This window comes from Crotalus tigris, unplaced genomic scaffold (genome assembly GCF_016545835.1).
Source record: "Crotalus tigris isolate CLP2741 ecotype Arizona unplaced genomic scaffold, ASM1654583v1 scf7180000020588.15403103151:6194809, whole genome shotgun sequence".
NCBI lineage: Eukaryota > Metazoa > Chordata > Lepidosauria > Squamata > Viperidae > Crotalus > Crotalus tigris.
The window spans coordinates 238330-256579 of NW_024098092.1; the positions used below are offsets into that span (position 1 = coordinate 238330).

Sequence of the window (18250 nt, forward strand, 5' to 3'; positions counted from 1 at the left end):
AGGTTGAGAACCACTGCTCTAAACCCTTCCTTATCTCTGGGCCCTGCCTGGCAACCCAGAACCAGCCGTGCCCCACCAGGAGAGAGAAACCCAGTCAGAAAGGCACAGTCGGATCGGATTCTTCCTCTTACTTGCTGTGCGGCCATGTCTCTGTGTGTGTGTGTGTGCCTTCTGCCCAGGTGTTCGGGAGGGGGCCATCCTCCCTTCTCCAAAGGGTAACCCTGGTCCTTTGGCACAGATGCCCTGCTAAGGGGTGTGGTTTTATAGCTCCCATCCCCCGCCCCCCAAGGCGCCACTGATTTGAGAAGTGGCAGGCAGGTAGAAGTGGCAGGTGGAGCCTCCCTTGCCAGGGCAAGTCTACCCCTGAATTCCCAAGGACTCAGCAGGAGGGGTTCCGCCAGCCTCTTGGCGTCCCTTCTAACCGGAAGCCATGGTTGTCGGCTCAAGAGCACCTTTCTGGGCAAGAAATATCAGGCCCTGCTGCGGGCAGCATGAGCTCGCTGGACACTCCCCATTCTTGCTTCAGGGATGCCCTACGGCTTCGCGTGGAGTGGCAGCCTGCGGGCATGGCTGGTAGCGGCTGCAAGGCAGGAGGGGAGGGGCCAGTCCAGGGAGAAATCTCCTGCCAGGGGCGACGAACGGGCAGCCTGGACTTCTGGCATCGCTCTCTCGTTGCAAACTGTGCAGAAGATCCACGGCCCGTCTGCCAGTGCTGGCATCACAGGCCAAGGCTGGCATCTCTCCTTCCCAGACAGAGCCCATCTCTGAAAGACACACACACACACACACACACAGTGCAGAGGACTCCTTGGTCACTTCCTCAAGCATCCGGGAACCTAACCAGGCAGTCCTGGGTTTTGGGTTTTGTTTTTTTTTTACTAATTCCCCCTCTTTCTGCCATTATGGCGGGGGTGGGTGGGAATAGCCTTCCCTGCATTCGCAGAGGTGCTCATTGGCCAGGTCTGCAAGCAGAGGAGCCCCCAGTTTGGTAGCAGTGCCAACGTGGCCGCGGGCACCCCTTCTCCACAACCGATCTTTTGCTTCCGGGGCGAGTGGAAATTCCCTTCGGAGCACCATCTTCACGTTTTCTGGTTGGCTGAGGATCCGCGCCGCCTACTTCCTGCCCTGCCTCTCGGGGTGCAGGGATGAAGGATGGGTGGGCTGGCGTGGCATTCCTTCATTCCCCCCCCCAAGAGCCAGCCCCAGGGAACCACAGCCTCCGCCCTTCCGCCCCAGAGCACCTTGAGGACCCTTGCCGTCCGCTCTCAATGGGCCTCTTGCGCCCTTCGGAACAAGCCCCCTTTGTAGTCTGCCAGCTTGGGCTCTTGTCAAGGCGGTGAAGTGGCCGTAATCCCTTTGATGCTGTTTCTCCAGGCCGGGGGGGGGCGTTTTTCCCTGCGTGGCACCCCCAGCCCTGCAGGGGAGGGGGAGGGAAAGGAGCTTTGCTCTCTGCTCAGCATCTCGCAAGCGGCTTATGCCAGGGTTTGGGCATCGGGGGCCAGGAGAAAGCCGGAACTGCCCAGTGGGGATGTGGGCAGGAGGCGATCCGGGGCTGCAAGACAATCTCCCCCCCCCAACTGTCGTCCTCTCTTTTGCAGGTGGCTCAGGCCTCCAGCCGGCTGGACGAGGCCACGTTCCCGGAGGACACAGAATCGGAGAGCACCCACTGGCTCCGGGAGAGTTACGATAGCACGTTTGACGATGAGGATCTCATGGCTGGCGGCCCGTCCGGAGGTGAGCCTGGAGGAGGATGAGCCCCGGGAGGGCTTCGGAGACTGGCGGAGCCCCCTCAGCCCTTTCCCCCCTTTTGGCCCTCCGGCCAGCCACTGATCTTCTGGTTGTTGCAGATGAGAACGGCAGCGGAGAGCACGGCAGCGGGATCCCCTCGGTCGAGTCCCCCCACGATCTCTTCTCCACAAGTAAGCGCGTGCTGGGCTGGTTGGAGAACTCGTGCAAAGACGGCTGGTGAGGCCCGGGGAGGGGTGCCCACGTGGTTCCCCAAGTGCCTCCCCAGCTCTTTAGGGCAGAACCGCCCCTTGGCAAGGCGTCTGGTCCCGGAGGCGGCGCCTTGCACCTGCTCCAAATTTCTGGACTCCAGGTTGGCGGGTTTCAGAGCTGCAGAAGGTGCTGGGAGCGGCTGGGCCCGGCTTCAGCGCATCCTGGGAGCCGAGGCCAAGCTGGTCCACGTGCAAGAATCTCTGGCAGCTCCGGCACGCATGGAGCAGAATCATCCGGGGGCGTGGATGGGAAAGGCTGCGGGCCAGCCTGTCTGGAGGGTCCCTGGGGCCGAGGCTGCCTGTTCTCAAAGCGTTCTAGCAGATGGCTCCCCTTCCTTCCTTTCTTCTCGTCAGGAACGGCCTTCTGGCCATGGAGGAAGATATGTTTTCTCACTCTTTAAGGCTTCCCTGTGCAGAAAAATACCGAACCAGCCACATTTACCTTTAGGCCCACTCGGAGGGCTAGGGTCCCCAGCCCGGGGCCTTCCTTCGAGAAGCCTCGGTCGGCAGCTCACCTTGCGTTCAAAGCAGCAGCTGGCTGGGGAAGGTGTCCCTTGTCCTCTCTTAAACCCAGCTCTTTCTGCTGCCCTCCCCTCTATCTCCCCACCCCCTTTTCGTTCCCTGATGCTCTTTGCCAATTGATCAAGCCCGACAGATGTGTAGTGTGTGTGTGTGTGTTTGTTTGTTTATTCCTTTCCCCCTGGGAAGCAGCCAGCTCTGGCCTGGCTTACTTCGGACAACCCAGTGGGGCCAGCCTCCCCCCCCTGCTGCCTTGTTTTTTCTGGGACAGCTGGCCCAGCGGTTCACCAGATGCAGCTTGGCTTCCACAGCCCAGCCCCGCTGATGTGTGGGTGTGTGAAGAGAGCGGTGCTCACCCGATGTGGGGACGTGCCTCTTTCCCCCCCAACCTCCGTCTAGTCATTCTCCCACACCTTGTCGGTGGGTCAAGCCTACCCATGGACAATGTTACCAGCGGATAATGCTCCTGTGGAAAGCCGGGGGAGTTTTCCAAGGTGGAAGGGAGGGAGGACGAAGGCCTTCTGCTCCGGGCTGCCTTGGGCGTGGTGGGCCTCGGTGAGAAGGCTTCAAAAGAGGTCCTGCCGTGGGGTGGCTGGTCAGGGCCACTAGGGAGAAGAAAGGTGCCCGCCAGGTGGGCGTGCCGTTTGCCTCTGGCCTTGCGCCTTCAGCTGGATCTCCAGATGTTTCTTTCTTTCGCCTTTCTTTCTCTCCTTTCTCTTCTCTGCAGACTTCTCATCTCCTCCTGCTCCTCCTCCTCCTTCTCCTCTTCCTTCTCCTGCTGGCCCTCCTGCCCCTGCCCACCTGGCCGCCCCCGAGCCGGACGATGAGTCTCCGCTCAGTAAGTCGGGCTAGAGGATTCCCCAGGCTGAGTTGGTCGAGGAGAGCAACGGGACCCCTCGCCCCCTGGACGGGACGGGCGTCAGGCCTTGCCGGGAGAGTTATGCCACCCTCTCTAACGCCCATTGGCCGAGCAGCCAGGACAGTCAGGGGCTGACCGCCTGTCCTGCTCTCTCCCCCCCCCCCAAGGCAGGACGTTTTCAGCTTTGCTTTGCATGCGATGAGGACTCAGCTGGGATTTGATCAGCCAGCCCTGGTGTGGATGGGTTTTACTACTGGCCCATTACTCCACTGGGGCTGGGGAGTAAGGGGCGCAGGAAGAACAGAGGGAATTAAGCTATTCTCCAAAGCACCTGAAGGCAGGAGAAGAAGCAACGGGGGGAAACTCATCCAGGAGAGAAGCAACCTAGAACTAAGGAGAAACCTCCTGACAGTGAGAACAATTAACCAGTGGAACAAATGGTGAATGCTCCAACACTGGAAGTTTTTAAGAAGAGACTGGACAGCCATTTGTCCGAAATGGTACAGGGTTTCCTGCCTGAGCAGGGGGTTGGACTAGATGACCTCCAAGGTCCCTTCCAACTTTACTACCATTACTAACTCTGCCAACTGGGTCAGTCCCAAAGGGCAGAAGGAAGAGGCTGTGGGCTTGAGGTCCCTCGTGATTCCGGAGAAATCCTCCCCCACCCCAGTCTCCTGGTATTTTTTGCTGCCCCCCCACCCACCCACCCCAGCTTCCCTGCAAGGTCCAGGGCCTCTGAACGTGGCCGGAGAGGGAAGCTGACTCAGCCCAGAGCCCTTTGCGCATTGTTCTCCTTCGCAGCTGCAGGCAGCTCCCCACCACCTTAAAAGGAGGCAAAGCTCCAGCCCTGCTTTGCGCCCCCCTGCAGAAGGACCGGTGTGGGGAGGGAAGAAGGGAGGCCCACGGCCCACAGGACAAGCCGGCCTTCCTGATTTTCCCTCCCCACCTCTGGACCTGGGGGGCCATGCCCTTTTCCCCCTGCTGACTCACGCTGCTCTTTTGCAACGCTTGTGGCTTCTCCCCTGGGCTGCTGGCTGAGACTTCCATCTCTCTTTCCCCTTCACATCTGCTAGTCCAGATGTGCTCCCCCCCACCTCCCCCACACACACCCTGGGGGAGAAGCCCCATAGCTCGGCCCTTTCCCCTGAGCCCCAAAGGAAACTCCTAGCCTTTCTCCCAGTGTCACCCCCGGCACTCTGCAGACAGTTAGGGGAAGCGCTTGCTTCCTCCCTCCCAAAGCTACTGGCTGTGGCAGGAAAGAGGCAGGGCGCAGGGTAGGCCTGGCACATTCCCCGACAGCGGCTGCGGGACAACGTGCCCGCAGGAAGCAGCAAAGCCCCCCCCCCCGGCCGCCTTCGAAGGCAGGGGCATGGCACATTCTTTCAGGGTGACTCTGCGGGCGGGTGGGGCCCTCGAGCGGCTGGGCCAAGTCACAGGGGCATCGTAGGCAGCCGAGCTCTGAATGGGGCTATTATGAGGGAAGGTTGAACCACAGCCCCTCCCCTCCCCTTGTGCTACGAGCGGCCCTTGAGACGGGTGGGCGCCCTGGAATCTCAGAATGTGCGGGTGGGAGGGGGCCAAGAGTCGCCTGGGTGCTCCAGGGAGTTTTTCACCCGGCGTGAACCGGCCGTCTCTCTCCACGGTGCCCTCTTTCCCCTCCTGGATCTGGGCACGGGCAGGGCCTCTGCAGCCGGCCAGGTTGTCCTTCTGCAGCTCTGCCCTGGCGGAGGCTCCGTCTGTCCCCACCACTCTCCTCCTTCCGTGGCCTGGCTGGCTTTGCTTCTCTGCAAAGTGGGCGAGGTCAGTGCCTGGCCACAGGTGACCCACAGGGCCTTTGTAATAGGAAACCCTGGAGCAGTGGTTCTCAACCTTTTTAATGCTGCGACCCCCAACCGGTCGTAAGTCGAGGACTACTCAACAGGTGCAGCACCGTTTGCAGACTGGGACTTTAGGCGGGCTCGGCAGGGCAGAGACAGCCTGGACAATTCCTATGGGCTTTGGAAAGCCAATAGAATTAGACGCTATTCAAGAGAGTCTATTTTATTGGCTTTCCAAAGCCAATAGAATAAAAGGGAGTAGCACAGCTAAGGAAAAGGGGGAAAAAAATGGCGGACTGCGTTGTTTGGCGACCCCCGTGAAATGGTCGTTCGACCCCAAATGGGGTCCCGACCCACAGGTTGAGAACCGCTGCCCTGGAGGAAGTTGGTGGCTGTGGTTGCTTTCCCGGGCCCAGACCGCGGAGGCCAGCAGGCGGGCCGGCCTGCAGGCCTTCTCCCACCCCATCCCTGGAGCTGAGTTTAGCCCTCCAACTTTGCAGCTGGGTCTGGAATCTGCCGCTGGCTGGGCCTCTCCGCAGGCTGTGAAAACCGGGGGTGGGAGGCTTCGGCCCCTCCTGTGCCTGGCTCACGTGCCCCCGCCGCTGCCTCTGAGGAGGAAAGGGTCTGCGGGACCAGTCTGAGTGTCCTCCAGACTTTCCCCTCAGGCAGCAGAGGGACGGGGCCCCCTTAATCCTGCCCAAACATCTGCTCGGCACCCTGGGCTTCCGGGCAGGGCCTCCTTTGGGCTACGGCCACGTAGGCAAGAAGCTAGCCAAGAGGATTGCGTGAAGGGCTAGCTCAGCACGGTTTCACCCCTTCCTTGCCAAGCGGAGAGGGGTGGTACGCTTGGCAGCCCTGCAGAGGGTGGCCAGGCCTTCCTCAGCCGGCCCCTTTTCCTCCGCAGTCTACTTCCGGGCTCAGGTGAACTTCACCCAGTCCCTCGAGTACAGCCCCCGCCTGGAAGATGTCAACTCGGAGGCCTTCCTGGAGGTGTCCGAAGCGGTGGTGGATACGGTGAGCCCGCCCCGGCCCCCCACCCCATCTGTCCTCAGCTCCCTCTCCGGAGCACGTGCCTGGCAAAAGTCGCCCCTGCTTCCCTTGTGGACACCACTGAGGTCCTCTTTCCATCGGCAGCTGGCCTGGCTTTTCCTTCCCTCCCTCCCTGCTGCCTTTTATCCTCACAACAACCTTGTGAAAGAAGGGCCTGGTTCAGATTCCCGCAGCCGATTCCGAGCCCCCTCTTCGAAGGTCAGGCTGCCTCGAGATCTATTGGCGTTCTGAAAAACACGGTGGATTTAAAAATTACTCGGGGCTGGCCTCTCCCTGACCACGAGCTCCCCATACATCGCTGGGCTAGAGATCTCTTCCTCCTCCCCTGCCCAAGCAGAGGTCCTAAGTCCAGAAGCGGAGAGGGAGTGGGTTAGATCACTGCCCCCAAATTGTCTGAACCGTTTCCCCCTGTCCCCTTTCTCTTAGCTGGAATCTGAATACATCAAGATCCCCGGCGAGCAGTCGGTCAGCGTGGTTTTTATCAAGTGAGTATCTTGGGGGGGGGGAGAGAGAGAGAGGCTTTGGGGCAGAATTTGAACCCGCGCCCTCTTCAGAAGTCGCAGGCTTGCCAAAGCAACCGGGGTGGGACTCTGTTTGGGGCGACCTGTGAAAACGCACGCCGGTTTCCTGTCCTGCCCCGCAGGGAGGTCGACGGCTACATCTTCGTGGAGCTGGACGTGGGATCCGAGGGGAACGCGAACGACCGGCAGATCCGCGAGGTGCTCTTCTCCGTGGTGGACAGCGGGTCCATCGCCTCCTACCGCACCTCCCGGAAGGGATTCCAGTTCCGGCGCCTGGGAGCAGGTGAAGCTGCCCGCTGACTCTAGCCAGAGGGGAGGGCAGCGCTGGTGGGAGGCCGGGAGGGAGTGGCCCCCCCACGCCGCTAACTTCTGGGTTTGCTTTCAGCCCAAACCCCGCCTCCCCCCTTCTCTGAAGCGCCAACAGGTAAGTCAGGGGCCGGAGAGGTGCACGGAGGCCTGGGTGGAGTGCACCGATTCAGCTGTCCCCTTTTCTCTCTGCACGCCCCTGGCCTCCCTGGCATCTTTGCCGGAAGCGAGTCTTAGCAGGGAAGACACTTGTCCCCTGAGGGGGCTCCGGTTTCAGCAGCTGCAGGGCACTCGGCCCCATAGATGGAGGAGGACGAGGGGGAGGGGGAGAAGGAGAAGGAGGAGGAGGAGAAGAAGAAGGCCAGTCTTTTGTCCTTCTCTGCCCAGATTCTACCCCCTTCCTCCTGCATACCTAGCTCTCCCCCCCAAAATATTTCCAGGCCTCCTTGTGCTCCTCCTTGTGCGCCATGTGAGTGTGCAGCATGTAGATCTTGGCCTTTGATGTGAGCGCTTGTCATTCCCAGCAACTCTGGACAGAGCTTCCCAGCTGGGAACTCAGTGGGAAGGGCGGCTGTGCACTGCTATGCAGCTCTAGCACATACCTAGGAGTCCAGCAGGCACTGCCTCCCCTCCCCTTCCCCCCCAACACACTTCTCTTGCTGTCGTGTCGTTGTGTCTTGCTGAGCAAAACCGGGAAGCCGGAAGCTGCCCCCGGGCCCCAGAGGGCCCCTGCAAAGTACATCTTGCGGTGTGTTTCCAGACTCTCGCTGTGTGCCGTGATGTTTGTGTGTGCGCTTGATGAGCAAGGCAAGGGGTTGGCAGCCTGGTTGGGGGGGGGTAGCTGGAGGGCGTGGGTGCAATCACAACATAGCGGGAGTGGCACAGGGGATCTCGCTTGCACTCCAGTTCCAGAAAGATCTTTGGCAAGACTCCAGGAGACAGGCTTAGGATACAGGAGGATCTGGACAGACTTGAACACTGGGCGCTGTCTAACAAAATGAAATTCAGTGGTGAAAAAAGCAAGGTTCTACATTTAGGCAGGAAAAACCAAATGCACAAGTACAGCATAGGTGGCATCTTGCTCAATAGTAGTAACTGTGAGAGGGATCTTGGAATCCTACTGGACAATCACTTCAATAGGAGCCATCCGTGTGCTGCAGCTGCCAAAAAGGCCAACACAGTGCTGGGCTGCATTAACAGAGGGATAGAATCAAGATCGCATGAAGTGTTAATACCACTTTACAATGCCTTGGTAAGGCTACACCTGGAATACTGCATCCAGTTTTGGTCACCACGATCTAAAAAAGATGTTGAGACTCTAGAAAGAGTGCAGAGAAGAGCAACAAAGACGGTTAGGGGACTGGAGGCTAAAACATATGAGGAACGGTTGCTGGAATTGGGTATATCTAGTTTAACGAAGAGAAGGACAAGAGGGGACATCATAGCAGCCTTCCAATATCTCAGGGGCTGCCCTAAAGAAGAGGGAGTCAAGCTGTTCTCCAAAGTGCCTGAAGGCAGGACAAGAAGCAACAGATGGAAACTAATCAAGGAGAGAGGCAACCTAGAACTAAGGAGAAACTTCCTGACAGAACAATTAACCAGTGGAACAACCTGCCTCCAGAAGTGGTGAATGCTCCAACACTGGACGTTTTTAAGAGACTGGACAGCCATTTGTCCGAAATGGTCTAGGGTTTCCTGCCTGAGCAGGAGGTTGGACTAGATGACCTCCAAGGCCCCTTCCAACTTTATCATTATTATTATAAGAGAGCTTTAAAATCAGAAAACCTGCTTCCTATTTGTTTGTATGTTCCAAGGGCCACGGCAGGGTGCAGATGCCTAAGATCAGTCGGATCGTTGGGGCGTCAGAGGTGGGATTTGCCCCCCAAGTCCTGCGCACATAATTGCATTTTGTCCAGTGGGAGAGGAGAGATTCTGCTACCAGGGCAGGGAGGTGCTTTACAAAGAGGCAGGAAAGGCGTTCTGGACTTCGGGTCTTTCCGTTTCTTTTCCCTGGCCCAGTTGCAGCTCCCTCCTAACCCCTGCCTCTCCTTCAGTCACCCCAGAAATCCGGCCTTGCACGGCGGAGGAGTTCACTTGCCTGAGCGGAGAATGCATCGCCAGCGAGTTCTTCTGCGACCGCCGGCCGGATTGCCGTGACATGTCGGACGAGCTGGACTGCGGTGGGCAATCGGGGCCGTGGGCAGCTTTGGGCTCCTGGTCGTCTTAATCGCAAGGTGTGGCTCAGTCGCGTTTCTCTCTGCCCACAGAGGAGCCCGATCCCCCCGAGTGCGCCCCTCAGGAGTTTGCCTGTGACAGCGGGGAATGTGTACCCCAAGCGTCGCACTGCAACGGACACCCCGACTGCGGAGACGCTTCTGACGAGGATGGCTGTGGTGAGGGGTTTTTTTTGCGGGCAGGAGAGGCCTCCAGGTGTCTTCCTGAGAGTCCCCTGTGATTCTGCCTTTACCAACCACCCCACGAGGGAGGTGGGGGAAAGTTAGTCCTCGGATGCGGCTGCTTTCAATCGACACGAAGGGTTTGGGTTCCCGGCGTGAAACCGCGTGGCTGCAGTTTGTAGAACTGAGTGGTTGTGTGAACGGAATCTCACCACCTTCCGCTCGGCCTGCTTTGGGCTTCCTTTTGCATCCGAGCACAGGCGGGGGACAAAGCTGTCCTTCTCTGCCACACTCCTCCTCTTGACCCATCACTCTCTTCTCTGCTCCGGCAGAACCAGAGAGGCCTTTGGGGCCCACCTCCTCTCTGTCGCCCAGCACTGCCCGGATCCCTGCCACCACGTCCCCCATCACCACCCGCCGGGTACCAGTCACTAAGCCCCCACTGGGCCCCGGATTCATCTCCTGCCGGAAAGACGAAATCATGTGCTCCAACGGGCAATGCATCCGCCGGGACTATCTGTGTGATGGCGAGCGGGACTGCCCAGACGGCAGTGACGAACAGAACTGCGGTGAGTCCGGGGGGGCTGCAGGCGGGTTGCGCGCGCCCAGGTGCGGAAGAGAGAGAGAGAGAACCGCAACGGTAACTCTCCTTTTGTCGCCCTCCAAGGCACTCCCTCACCCTGCGAACCCAATGAGTTCCGATGCCGGAACGGGCACTGCGCCCTCACGCTTTGGCGCTGCGACGGGGACAATGACTGCGCCGACGGCTCTGACGAGCTGGACTGCCGTGAGCACCGAGAGCTCGGCGGGGGTGGTGGGGGTGAGGGGGGTTGTGATTGTGGGGGAGACCCCTTCTGCAAATCTTGAGTCCGCTGGGGCTGGGTTCAGTAGGAAATCACAAACCGGGTCTTAGTTTGGGCAAGATTTGGTCCTGAATGAAGGCTTCGCAGGACCCCCGAAGCCATCCCGGAGCGGCAGCTGGTAAAGACTCCTGCTGCAGAGGATGTTGAGTCCCCCCCTCTTCCTCCCTGCAGCCACTAAGGCCCCTGGAGACACCTGTGGCCCCGACCAGTTTGTCTGCCTCTCCAGCCACACCTGCATCCCGGCCAGCTACCAGTGCGATGACGAGGCCGACTGCCAGGACCGCTCGGACGAGATTGGCTGCAGTGAGTGCCAGCATGCTGGCAGGCCAGGCGGGGATGGAGGGATGGAGACTGAAGGGAGTGCCAGGGGACTGCCTTCTTGGGGTTCCTCCCCAGGAAACCCCAAAACAGCAGCAGCTTCTCCCAAATGAACTGCCTGGAAGTGGAGGCTTTGAAGCATTGCTACGCCACTTCTGTACTCGCCTCCCCTTTTGAAATAATTCACGCTCCTCTCTTCTCGACTGCCCTTCCTCGCCACCTCTCCGCTTCCTGTCCCTTCCACCCCAGTCCCTCCACAGGTCATCACTCCCCCGGAGGAGTTCATCCAGGCTGCCCCAGGGGAAACCATTCGCTTCACCTGTGTGGCCGTGGGCGTACCGACCCCCCTCATCTCCTGGAGGCTCAACTGGGGCCATATCCCCAGCAGCCGCAGGTAGGCCAGTCCCGGACGAGCCCCCAACTGGTCCCCACCGCCTTCAAAACTTCAGGGTGCTGAGTTCCTCTTGCGCCTACAGGGTGAGCTTCACCAGCGAGAACGGCCGGGGGACGCTGGTCATCCAGGATGTCAAGGAGGCCGACCAGGGGGCTTACACCTGCGAGGCTATCAACGCCCGGGGAATGGTCTTCGGCATCCCGGACGGTGTGTTGAGCGTCACGCCCAGCCAAGGTGAGCTGCAGCATAGCTGGAGAATCGCGCCCCTCCGTCCTGGTTGGGATTGGCTCAGGATGAAGGGCCCTCCCTGGCATCTCCCTCTCGGCCTCTGAGCCTCCCTTCCCTTCACCCTTCAGGGCCCTGCCCCGAGAGGCACTTTCACGTTGAAGGGACCGGTCAGTGCTTGCCCTGTTTCTGCTTCGGGGTCGCCAAATCGTGCCGCAGCACCGGCCGCTACCGTCAACAAATCCATCTCCGGTTCGATGAACACAACAATTTCAAAGGTGAGCCGGTGGGCAAGGCACCTCCACCCAAGGACAGGCCAGGGTGGCCCTCACTAGCCCTCCCTGAGCCCCCCCGGCTTGTTGCATTCCCCTTTCTTCCCAGGGGTGAACGTGACCTCCCTCGATCAGCCCGGGACGCCTCCCCTGGCCTCAACGCAGATGCAGATTGACCCCGGCGTGCAGGAGTTCCTGCTGGTCGATCTCTCTCGGCACTTCCTCATGCACGATGCCTTCTGGACCCTCCCCAAGCAGTTCCTGGGGAACAAGGCAAGGGCAGCAGATGCCACGCTTCCTGGATGCCCACCCGTCTCCTGATTCTTGGTGACTCTGGGCATCTTTGCATGCCCACCTTCTCCCTAGCAACCGGCGCGCCCCACTTTTCCTCCAGGTGGATTCCTACGGAGGCTCCCTCCAGTTCACGGTGCGCTATCACCTGGGCCGAGGCCAGTCGGAGCCTGTCCCGAAGCCGGACGTGGTCATGGTGGGCAACGGGCAGAAGCTGTTTTACCGGCTGCAGACGCCCCCCGACCCCTTTGTGGCCAACCGGCGCCAGGTCCATTTCACGGAGGTGAGTGCCAGGGGGCCAGGGATGGGGGGGGGAAGGGAGGAGAAGGAGAGCACTTGTCTCTTGCTGGGACCCCTGTAAAGACCCCCTGCCAAATGGGACAGACACTCCCAATACTTTAGGGCTTCCGGGGATTCAGGATGCCGAGCGTAGAGCTGCCTCCTTTCACCCTTGCAATAACCAAGATCTGAGGTAGCTCTTGCTTGGAAGCAGGCCACGGGAAGCAAATTCGCACACGTGTCTGCTTTTAGTTGAGCGGGCGAGACCGGGACTGTCTGATCATGTTTTATGCCTACAGGAGAACTGGCAGAAGGCGTCCGGGGAGCCCGTAAGCCGAGAGGAGCTGCTTCTTTCTCTTCAGAACCTGGAGGCCCTCATGATCCAGACGGTTTACGATAACCGGATGGCCACCGTGGGACTGAGCAACATCGTCATGGACACCACCACCACAGAGGTCACCGGCCTGGGTGTGGCGCATCATGTCGAGGAATGCAGGTGCCAAAGGGCGAGGGCAAGGCTGTGGTGGAGCTAGATCTGGGGAATCTCTAGGACGAAAATCTGGGGGAAGAGGGGCTATTGGATCACACATCCCCCATAATCAAGTCTGCTGTGGAGTTCAGATACGCTTTAGTTTATTCCCCGGCTTATTGTGGTCACCCTAGTCCAGGGGTGGACTTCAACTCCCAGAATTCCTGAGCCAGCATGAAGGAAACTTTGGCCCCTTCATGACTCGTGGACTTCAACTCCCAGAATTCCTGAGCCAGCCTGGCTCAGCTTCGAAACCTCTCCCTTTCCCCTCAGCATGGCTGGCTCAGGAATTCTGGGAGTTGAAGTCCAGGAGTCATGAAGGGGGCCATAGTTCCCCCATGCTGGCTCAAGAATTCTGGGAGTTGAAGTCCATGAGTCATAAAAGAGCCAAGGTTGCCTACCTCTGGCCTAGTCTGTCAGAGGGTCTGAACGGGGAAGAGAGGGTTAACAGAAGGTTCCCCCTCTCCCCCTACCTGCATCATAGAGATGGGAGCCTACAAGGGCTGGAAAAACAGGGCCACTCTAGGACTCCTCTAATTTTCGCCTTCCCTCTTCCCAAGACCCACAGCTTCAATCCTGATCAGGAAGCAGCGTTTTTGTTTTTTTGTTTTTTGCATTCAAACATTATTTGCCTCCCTGCACGCAACACCCCGTTTTGTAGACCTGTTTGCTGCGGCTGGGATTCCCACAAACGTCACTCTTCCCTCTTTGCCCATTCCTGGTTGTCTGCTGCCAGTGCTGGAGAAAAACATTTAACCCTGAGTAGACCTATCGGGCTTGGCTGTGGCCTGAAACGCCCATCTAGTCCTCTCTGGGCAAAGGTGCTTCCACCCAGAGCCATTCTGAAATAGCCAGAACAAGGGCATGCTTGGCACTAACTCCTCGCCCGCCTTGCCCGCCGCCTCTGCTGGAAGGGGCAGCTGGTACTTGCTGCTGTTGCTGCGGCTGTTTTCAGCTCCGCTCATCCTTCCTTTTGCAGGTGCCCCGTGGGCTACTCTGGCCTGTCCTGTGAGCGGTGCGAGCCTCACTTCAAGCGAGTGCCCAGCGGCCCTTACCTGGGCATCTGTTCCGGCTGCAGCTGCCACGGCCACTCCACCTCCTGCGACCCCTTCTCTGGCTATTGCCTGGTGAGCGGCTGGACCGTGGGAGTTGGGGAGGGGCAGGGTGGGCCACCTAATGGCCTACTTTGGCCACCTAATGAGAAGGAAGGGCACACTGGAGAAGAGCCTAATGCTGGGAAAGATGGAGGGCAAGAGAAGAAGGGGACGACAGAGAATGAGGTGGCTGGATGGAGTCCTTGAAGCAGCAGGCGTGAGCTTAAAGGGACTCCAGAAGATGGTAAAAGACAGGAAGGCCTGGAGGAACATTGTCCATGGGGTCGCGTGGGTCGGACACAACTTCGCAACTAACAACAACAAAGGATGGGCCCTAAAGTCTGGGGGACACTCCAGGAGAAGCTTTTAGATGTAGGGTCCCGACTGGAGAAGGTCTGAGGAGGCACCTAGGAGGACGGCTGGGAAGTGTTTCAAGCAGCAAAAAAGTGTCCTAACGAAGGCCGTGGTAGCGCAGTGGTCAGAATGCGGCGTTGCAGGCTAACTCCGCATACCCACTGCCAGGAGTTCGATCCTGACTGGCTCACAGTTGACTCAGCCTTCCATCCTTCAGCGTCGGTCAAATGAGGACCCAGATTGTTGGGAGGCAAAATGCTGACTCTATAAACTGTTTAAAGGGGGCTGTAAAGTCTAAGTACTACTGCTATTGCTGTAGCTGACCGGATGTTGCATTAAGAGCCATGGTGGCATAGCGATTAAAATGCAGGATCGCAGGTAAACTCTGCCCACAGCCAGGAGTTTGATCCTGACTGGCTCAAAGTTGACTCAGCCTTCCACATTTCTGAAGCCAGTAAAATGAGGACCCAAATTGTTTGGGGGGGCAACAGGCTGACTCCGTAAACCGCTCAAGGGAGGGCTGTAAAGTAGGGTGAAGTAGTAGATAAGTCTAAGTGCTTTTGCTGTGTAAGAGCCATGATGGCACAGTGGGTTGAATGCAGTATTGCAGGCTGACTCTGCCACAGTCTATAGTTCGATCCTGACTCGTTCAACGTTGACTCAGCCTTCCATCCTTCCAAGGTGGGTGAAATGAGGACCCAGATTGTTGGGGGGCAACAGGCTGATTCTGTAAACTGCTTAGAGGGGGCTGTAAAGCACTGTGAAGCGGTATATAACCTAAGAGCTATCACTATTGTTAAGCAGTGGTCTACATTGCATTGTTTGGTACACTGTGCCAAAAACTAAGATTTGCTTAGTGGGACACCACTATCCCCAAGTCCTTGTACTCCTCCATTAGGCATGTTTTCCCTTCTCCTGCTCTGCAAACACCCCAAATGCATCTATGATGAGTGCTTGAAACTCTGGGGAGGTGCTCTTTGCTCCCTCGCGGGGTCCCAGATCCGAAAGGTGATGACGTTGGTTCTCGGAGCAGAGCAGGGTCTGGCCTCTCACGGCCCTTTCCTGCCCCTCCCCCTCTCTCTTTGTGCAGAACTGCCAGCACAACACTGAAGGGCCGCGGTGCGACAAATGCAAGGTGGGCTTCTTCGGCGATGCCACCCAGGCCAGCCCAACAGCGTGCCGGCCTTGCCCGTGCCCGTACACCGAAGTTCCACGCAGGTGAGGAAGGCCAGGGTTGTCTAAAGAGGATGCTTGGAACAGCTTCAGCATTCATCTACGGCAGGGGTCTTCCAATGTGGCCCTTGTATGACTTGTGGACTTCAACTCCCAGAATTCCTCAGCCGGCGTGTCTGGCTGAGGAATTCTGGGAGTTGAAGTCCACGGGGTCTTCAAACTTGGCCCTTGTATGACTTGTGGACTTTAAGGGAAGTCAGCTCCCAGGGACTGGGAGACGCCAGGTTTTCCCCCTAGCCCCCATATACACACCTTTCCACAGCCGTCTTCAGGTGCTACACCGGTGCAACTTCTGCTCCTGGAGCGAGCTGCACCAGTGGGGCCCGCTGGAGGCAGGGCAGGGCTCCCTGGCAGCCAGCCTGACGGTCTTTTCCCTCTGGCAGGTTTTCGAACTCGTGCTTCTTGGATACGGACAGGCAGGCGACCTGCGACGCCTGTCTGCCGGGCTACACGGGACGCCGCTGCGAAAGGTGAAAGACCCAGAGCGCTCTCCTGTCAAAGCCTTCCTCAGCCAGAAGTGTGGGGCCACAGCAGCCCCGTTGTGCTAGCTGGAGTGTGTGTGTGTGTGTGTGTGTGTGTGTGTGTGTGAGGTTAGGGTCAGGTGACCTATCCGAGAGGGAGGGGCGTCTCACTGGCCGTGTCCGTCCCTGCCCTTGCAGGTGTGCTCCTGGCTACGAAGGCAACCCCATCCAGCCAGGCGGGAAGTGCGTGCTGATTGGAGGAGAAGGGATCCCGCCTCCAGGTAATCTCCTTGGGATCCCAGGGGGCTATTTCAAGGCCCAGCAGGACTGACCGCCCTGGGAGAGGGAGCTTTTTGTCTTGCCGGTCTACAGTTTTTCTGTTTTTATCCCGGCTGTTACGCTGCGTTCTTCTTGGGTGTCCCATCTCTCCCTCTCCCGCAGGCCGGCTCCTTGCCCTCTCCCCCCCCCCATCCTCCACAGCCTCCCTCACATCCCAGAGAGGGGTAGTGTGAATTAGGCTTGGCCTGAGGGAGGCGCTCTCCTTCATCCACTTGTCTCACTAGGGAAGGATATAGCCTGCGATGAGCGAGGGGGCAGGAAGGCCTCGGATGGGGGCTGCCGGTGCAAGGTAAGCTGACGGCGCTGGGGGTGGAGCACGGCCTTCGGAAAGGAGGCAGTTTGCAAGCAGACCTTCTCCCCCCCCCACACACAGACCCCTGTTTCAGAACCCAGCTGTTCCCCTCTGGGACATCTGGGGCTCAGCCCGGTGAAAAGGGAGGGTTTAGACGTGGACTTTTGGGATGTCGAAATTCCCAATTAGGAGGGAGCCCCAGCGTGTTAGCTACGTGCAAGCACCCCGGTCCACGCTCAGGAAAGAGTTTTGCCAAGCAAGGCCCGCGTTTTCCTTTCTGACCTCTGAATCGGAGGGGGTGTGAGATTAAAACCTTCGAAAGCCTTGGCCCCGCGGAACACGAATCCGGGGATCTGCTTGGCAAGTTCTCGGGGGGGGGGGGGGAGACACGGTGATAAAAGAGCCAGCAAGAGGGCTGGCTGGCTTAAGGTGGCTGGGTGACCTCAGCTATGCCTGTCTGGAAGCCAGGATTTAGGGCGGAGGCTGTTTACAGAGCCAGCCACCGTTTTGGCACCCCGTGTGAATTCTCTGTCTCTCTCTTTGCCTCTTTCTCTCCCCCCTCTCTCTTTCTCTCTCTTTCTCTTTACCTCTCTTTTTCTTTCTCTTTCTCTCTTTCTCTTTTCCTTTCTTTCTCTCATTCTCTCTTTTGCTCTCTTTACCTCTTTCTCTCTCCCTCCATCTCTCTCTCTTTCCCTCTCTTTCTCTCTCTCTTTTTCTCTTTCTCTCCCCCCTCTCTCTTTCTCTTTACCTCTTTCTTTCTCTCTCTCTCTCTCTTTTCCTCTCTTTCTCTCATTCTTTCTTTTGCTCTCTTTACCTCTTTCTCTCTCTCTCTTCTCTCTCCCTCTGTCTCTCTCTCTTTCCCTCTCTTTCTCTTTTCCTCTCTCTCTTTCTCTTTTTTCCCTTCTCTTTCCTCTCTTTCTCTCTCTCTCCCTCCATCTCTCTTTACCTCTCTTTCTCTTTCTCTTTTTCCCTCGCTTTCTCTTTCTTTCCCTCTCTTTTTCTCTCTCTTTCTCCTCTTTTTCTTTCCCTCTCTTTTTCTTTCCCTCTCTCTCTCTCTTTCCCTCACTTTCTCTTTCGCGCTCTCTCTCTTTCTCACTCTCTCTCTCTCTCACACCAGCCCAATGTCCAGGGCACGTCATGCAGTGAGTGTGTCACGGGCAGCTTCCACTTGAGCCACGGGAACCCCGATGGCTGCCTCCGCTGTTTCTGCATGGGGGTCTCCCGCCAGTGCGCCAGCTCATCCTGGAACAGAGATCAGGTAGAGCCCTCGGGTCGACTCCTTCGGGGGGGGGGGCGGAAACAGGCACCCCCAGGAAGACACCACTCTGACACTCCCTCCGAGGCCCTTCCGACAACTGACCCCCTTCGCTCCTGGCTCTAGGTGCAGCTGGCACAGGAGGATGCCCAGAGGGGGCAGTTTAGCCTCGCCGACTCAGCCAACACCCGGATGGTCAGCGAGGGCATCCGCTTCGCGGGGGGCTCGGAGCTCTCCTTCTCTTCCTTCCACATTCTGCCACGGGACGTTTACTACTGGGTGCTGCCCGAGCGCTTCAGGGGAGACAAGGTGACGCAGGGATGAGAAGGGCAGGATGCCTGTGGGGGGGGGGTTCAGATGGAGGCTGGCGTCTTCCTGTGCCGACTGCCCCCCTGAAAGTAGAATAAGTTCTTAAGTGGCTTCGACAGACGCCCAGAGTCCTCGGGTACGAGATGGGCAGCAAATACATTCCCTGGTAAAAATAAGTGCAGGTTTCGATTCTTTGGCTCCCCCCAGTATTAGCTCTCTGCCTGCCGGCGGAACAAACAGCGGGCCAGCTCTGAGCCCGATCTCTGCTTCACCCCCC

The 18250-nt window shown here is 58.4% G+C and overlaps 1 protein-coding gene across 14 annotated transcripts in view; it reads left to right on the forward strand.

Moving 5' to 3' along the window:
* Positions 1–18250, forward strand: part of HSPG2 (heparan sulfate proteoglycan 2) — a 110122-nt gene that overhangs the window by 44188 nt on the left and 47684 nt on the right. For 9 of the 14 annotated variants that reach the window (XM_039367735.1, XM_039367729.1, XM_039367731.1 and 6 more), the window contains 25 exons: positions 1599–1734; positions 1848–1919; positions 3244–3354; positions 6097–6206; positions 6669–6727; positions 6886–7046; positions 7149–7187; positions 9124–9249; positions 9337–9462; positions 9798–10034; positions 10133–10252; positions 10500–10631; positions 10896–11040; positions 11123–11274; positions 11397–11543; positions 11647–11810; positions 11932–12111; positions 12407–12603; positions 13616–13763; positions 15175–15302; positions 15701–15787; positions 15977–16059; positions 16342–16406; positions 17527–17667; positions 17791–17973. In XM_039367735.1, the coding sequence (XP_039223669.1) occupies positions 1713–1734; positions 1848–1919; positions 3244–3354; positions 6097–6206; positions 6669–6727; positions 6886–7046; positions 7149–7187; positions 9124–9249; positions 9337–9462; positions 9798–10034; positions 10133–10252; positions 10500–10631; positions 10896–11040; positions 11123–11274; positions 11397–11543; positions 11647–11810; positions 11932–12111; positions 12407–12603; positions 13616–13763; positions 15175–15302; positions 15701–15787; positions 15977–16059; positions 16342–16406; positions 17527–17667; positions 17791–17973 (3135 nt within the window). In that variant the 5' untranslated portion in view covers positions 1599–1712. The remainder of the gene's footprint in view (positions 1–1598; positions 1735–1847; positions 1920–3243; positions 3355–6096; positions 6207–6668; positions 6728–6885; positions 7047–7148; positions 7188–9123; positions 9250–9336; positions 9463–9797; positions 10035–10132; positions 10253–10499; positions 10632–10895; positions 11041–11122; positions 11275–11396; positions 11544–11646; positions 11811–11931; positions 12112–12406; positions 12604–13615; positions 13764–15174; positions 15303–15700; positions 15788–15976; positions 16060–16341; positions 16407–17526; positions 17668–17790; positions 17974–18250) is intronic. The other 5 variants (XM_039367728.1, XM_039367741.1, XM_039367742.1 and 2 more) reach the window with 3 other exon arrangements.